The 3747-nt window shown below is 44.9% G+C and overlaps 2 protein-coding genes across 2 annotated transcripts; both read left to right on the forward strand.

Annotated features, from left to right (window-relative positions):
- The first annotated feature begins 266 nt into the window (after positions 1–266).
- Positions 267–2892, forward strand: LOC121834565 (piggyBac transposable element-derived protein 2-like). The gene is made up of 3 exons (XM_042288279.1): positions 267–290; positions 504–711; positions 1156–2892. Exons 2-3 carry the CDS (start codon positions 516–518, stop codon positions 1860–1862), a joined length of 903 nt encoding a protein of 300 aa, XP_042144213.1. The 5' UTR covers positions 267–290; positions 504–515; the 3' UTR covers positions 1863–2892.
- On the forward strand, positions 2177–2710 carry LOC121834563 (piggyBac transposable element-derived protein 3-like). The gene has a single exon (XM_042288277.1). It carries the CDS (start codon positions 2177–2179, stop codon positions 2708–2710), a length of 534 nt encoding a protein of 177 aa, XP_042144211.1.
- Positions 2893–3747: the final 855 nt, after the last annotated feature.

Below are 3747 nucleotides of genomic sequence, written 5' to 3' on the forward strand. Positions count from 1 at the left end.
TGCAAACTCTGTTTAAAATCGCGTCATTTTGGAACTTTCAAGCGCAGATGCGCAGATTTCGGTATGCCAGTTGCCGTTTAACCCATTAGGGACCGGTGTACTTTTAAAAGTACAGCTACAATATTATTTTTTAAAAACTCCAAATTAAATATTTCGATTTCAGTAGTTCTTTATTTTACCACCAGAGGGCGAACCTACACCCCCAAATCAAAGATCAGCGTTCGCAGTGCTCAGGGGCGCATTTGTCTACGGTCAAATATAGACAAACTCCGCTCCCGCCAACCGCTGAGGTGAGTGCTTCCAAATTTTTTTCTCCTGGCTGAAGTATGCAATCATTCGCAACAGTTTTTTGCATACACCTGCGAGGAAGGTAGAAGTAAACGCTGAGTGCTGTGAATGCTACATACCTTTCATACTTTTTGTGGTATCCAAATCTAAACGTTGCTGTACTATATATAGTACGCTGGGCTTTCGTGTATGCACAATGGCGCTCGCTATTCCAGGCACCCACTATAATGGAACCGGGCGTTTTCTTCGGCACAAAACCGTTTTGTCGACTCAGCGAAGCCCTCGAGGCTGCAGCAGATATAGCAGAGAATGCTGAAGACGACGTGGATGTCGTCATAATTCCTCCGGACCCATCATCAGATACCGACGAGGAAGAAGGAGACGAGGACTGTACGGCCTCTGCGCCCGTAAATGACGTTTCTGGTTAGAAATGTTTTCTTTCTTACTGAGACTGCAATTCGTAGGCGCTTTGGAAGTTATCAATGATTGATATTTGAGACCGCGGCGTCACCAGGATACAGGTCGTGCTTTTTGCCGCGGCTATTCTACAGTATCTAGTGGGGCCAAAGTGGGAGAGCGTTGTAAATAAATGCGGGTTGGTGAACCGGTCAAAGTGGAAATGTTTTGTCCAGTGAATTTGTGTGTCAGCGTTCGCAGATGTTGCCGATTTTTTTATTGTTTTTTTTTATTTTGACGCCCCTCGCAGTGTATGCTTTCAACTTTGCTTCCAATATTTAGAAGTGGTGTTCATGCCGCGCTGCCACTGTTGATTTTCGCGCTTTCTGCAGCTGTCTTTGCTTTATAGCTCCTGTAAAATAGTCTTTGAAGCGTTACAGGCTCGTTATATCAAAGTCTGCCTTTTTGCAGGCACTCTGGAAGTTCACTGGCGTGCTAATGAAGAAGAAGCTGACAAGCGCGTCCCTCCGGTGAAGCGGGCAAAGGTCGCTGCCGTAAACTGGAGCCGAAAAGAACCTGAGTACACCTGGGGGAACTCCACTGACGGAGCAGTAGTGCGCAAGGCCGAGTTGAGAGCTCTGTATGAAGGTTATTCACCCAGTCAAATCTTCAGTACCATCTTTGATGATCACATACTTACACACATTATAGTACAGACTGGCCACTATGCGAAACAGAAAAACGAACATGGCTTTTCCTTCAGTTTGGATGATCTGAAAAGGTTCATCGGTATCCTTTTGCTGTCTGGTTACCACAGCCTTCCACGACAGAAGCTTTACTGGTGCGTTGACGAAGATGTTGGAGTGCCATACGTAGCCAAGTGCATGAGCCGAAATAGGTTTTACGAGATAAAAGGATTCTTGCACCTAGCTGATAATGACTTGATCAAGGGATCAACTGATCGAATGTACAAAGGACGTCCTCTCATGAACCTTCTGAATGGGCGATTTCAGCAGCATGGAATCTTTCACCGAAACCTTTCAGTAGATGAGTCTATGGTGAAATACTTTGGGCACCATCCTTGCAAACAATTCATGCGTGGCAAGCCCATTCGTTTTGGCTACAAGAATTGGATGATGTGCAGTGATGACGGGTTTTGTTATGCTTTTGATACCTAGTGCGGAAAATCTGCAAAAACAGATAACAACCCTCTAGGAAGTCGTGTCGTTCTTTCTCTGCTTGAGGCAACTTCAAACCCGAGTGACCATATTGTCTTTTTTGATAATTTTTTTACCAGTCACAGTCTCCTTGTTGCACTCCGTAATAAAGGATTTAGGGCTACAGGTACCCTTCGTGAGAACCGGCAAATGAAGTGCCCTCTTCCAAGTAAGAAAAAAATGGAAAAAAAAAACAGAGAGGACACTTTTCCCATTGCTTTGACCCTGTCGGTGAGGTTCTTCTTGTGAAGTGGAAGGACAGTAGTGTAGTAACAATGGCTACCAACTACGACGGAATTGTACCCATGTGCTCTGTAAAACGGTGGTCATCTTCAGCACAGGAGAAAGTGAATGTGCAACAACCTAAACTGTTCAGCAGCTATAACTGCAGTATGGGAGGGGTAGACCTCCTAGACCAAGCTGCAAACAACTATAGAGTTCGCATTCGCGGCAAAAAGTGGTGGTGGCCTTTGTTTACTCAGATGCTGAATGTGGCCGTGGTGAATTCTTGGAAAATTTATCAGTTGATTGCAGATGAGCCGGTCGACCTCCTTGCCTTCCTACGAAATGTCACACGGTACTACCTCCGCCTCGGTACAAAAGTCCATTACATCCGTAGGCGGCCAGCCTCCATCGTGAGTGACATTGTTTTGGACAAAGAAGGGCACTTTCCTAGCAAATTGGAAAAGCAATTGCGCTGCCAGTATTGCCACAAGAGGTCCATGTGGGCATGCGCAAAGTGCAACATTACACTTTGTTTGAAGCACGGATGCTTCAAGAAGTTTCATGCGTCAAAGACACAATATTGAGCAAATGTCCATTTTGCTATGTAAAAGTCTCATTGTACTATTGAAAGTACACCTCTGTAACTTCTGAATGAATAAATGAATTTTTGACAAACTCGAGGAATCTTCTTCCTGTGCAAAGCAGACATTGTACACCAAAAATAAACAAAATTGGTGTGGTAGATTTTTCTTGGTCCCTAATGGGTATTATGCTAGATAAAAAGACTCACAGGGTCCAATTGCGCTGTTACCTGCGTGCAACTAAAAAAAACAAAAACAAAAACGGGGAAAACTGTGTCAGATTGGCCGGTCTCTTTGGCGAAAAGTAAATCCGGTTGCTGTACCTTTTTTACTATACAAAGTTCGTACTGGTGTAGGACTTTAGCGACTATGAGTGGAAGTCTGAAATAATCAATAAAACCAAATCTCCTGCCGCAATACACGCAGTAGTTAAGGGTAGTACTGCTGTCTGACTCAGCTGCTATTTAAGCAACAGAAAAAAAATGCTAGTTGATCATTTAGCAAAATAGAACAACAGAGAGCTATAGGCTGATTTTGAAGTAGTCACAATTATTTTAAGAACGCGAACCACTTCATAACGGCATCCACGAGCGAGAGTTCGATGTTCGGTAGAGCCCGCCGATACAGCCCAAAGATGGAGAACGGCAACCTCCCGGTTTGTCGTCTGCTAACGGAGTCGGCAGCGTGCCCTCTCTCTCGTTTTACACCGCCGAACCCGCTGAACTTCTCGGACGTTTGGAGAGGGCGCTGCGGTCGAACAAAATGGTGCCGCCTAGAGAGCGCTAAATGGAATGGTCTATACTCTAAAAGCATTCTGGAGCGTGAACTCTTACCACAAATAAAAATAACACATGCATGAAAAACTACGAGGGAACTAAGCTTTCTCCTTTGATGGGAGAATGCGTGAGCATTACAGGCAGTTATGTGTTATATTCCTGGCTCGCATGTAGCGCCACAAGGTCTCCTGGTGGCCTGATGTCTGGATGTGCGGCTCTATATTAAACAGGGGGCCACACGGCTCCCTCAGTTAGTGTTGTGTT

Source organism: Ixodes scapularis, unplaced genomic scaffold, assembly GCF_016920785.2.
Source record: "Ixodes scapularis isolate PalLabHiFi unplaced genomic scaffold, ASM1692078v2 ptg001547l_1___fragment_1__unscaffolded, whole genome shotgun sequence".
Classification (NCBI taxonomy): domain Eukaryota; kingdom Metazoa; phylum Arthropoda; class Arachnida; order Ixodida; family Ixodidae; genus Ixodes; species Ixodes scapularis.

Bases quoted from the DNA above. Each gene is read 5' to 3' on its own strand.
- LOC121834565 (XM_042288279.1), top strand. From the start codon at position 516: ATGGAACCGGGCGTTTTCTTCGGCACAAAACCGTTTTGTCGACTCAGC. The intron at 712-1,155 runs GTTAGAAATGTT...GCCTTTTTGCAG, and splicing joins GCCCGTAAATGACGTTTCTG to GCACTCTGGAAGTTCACTGG.
- LOC121834563 (XM_042288277.1), top strand. From the start codon at position 2,177: ATGGCTACCAACTACGACGGAATTGTACCCATGTGCTCTGTAAAACGG.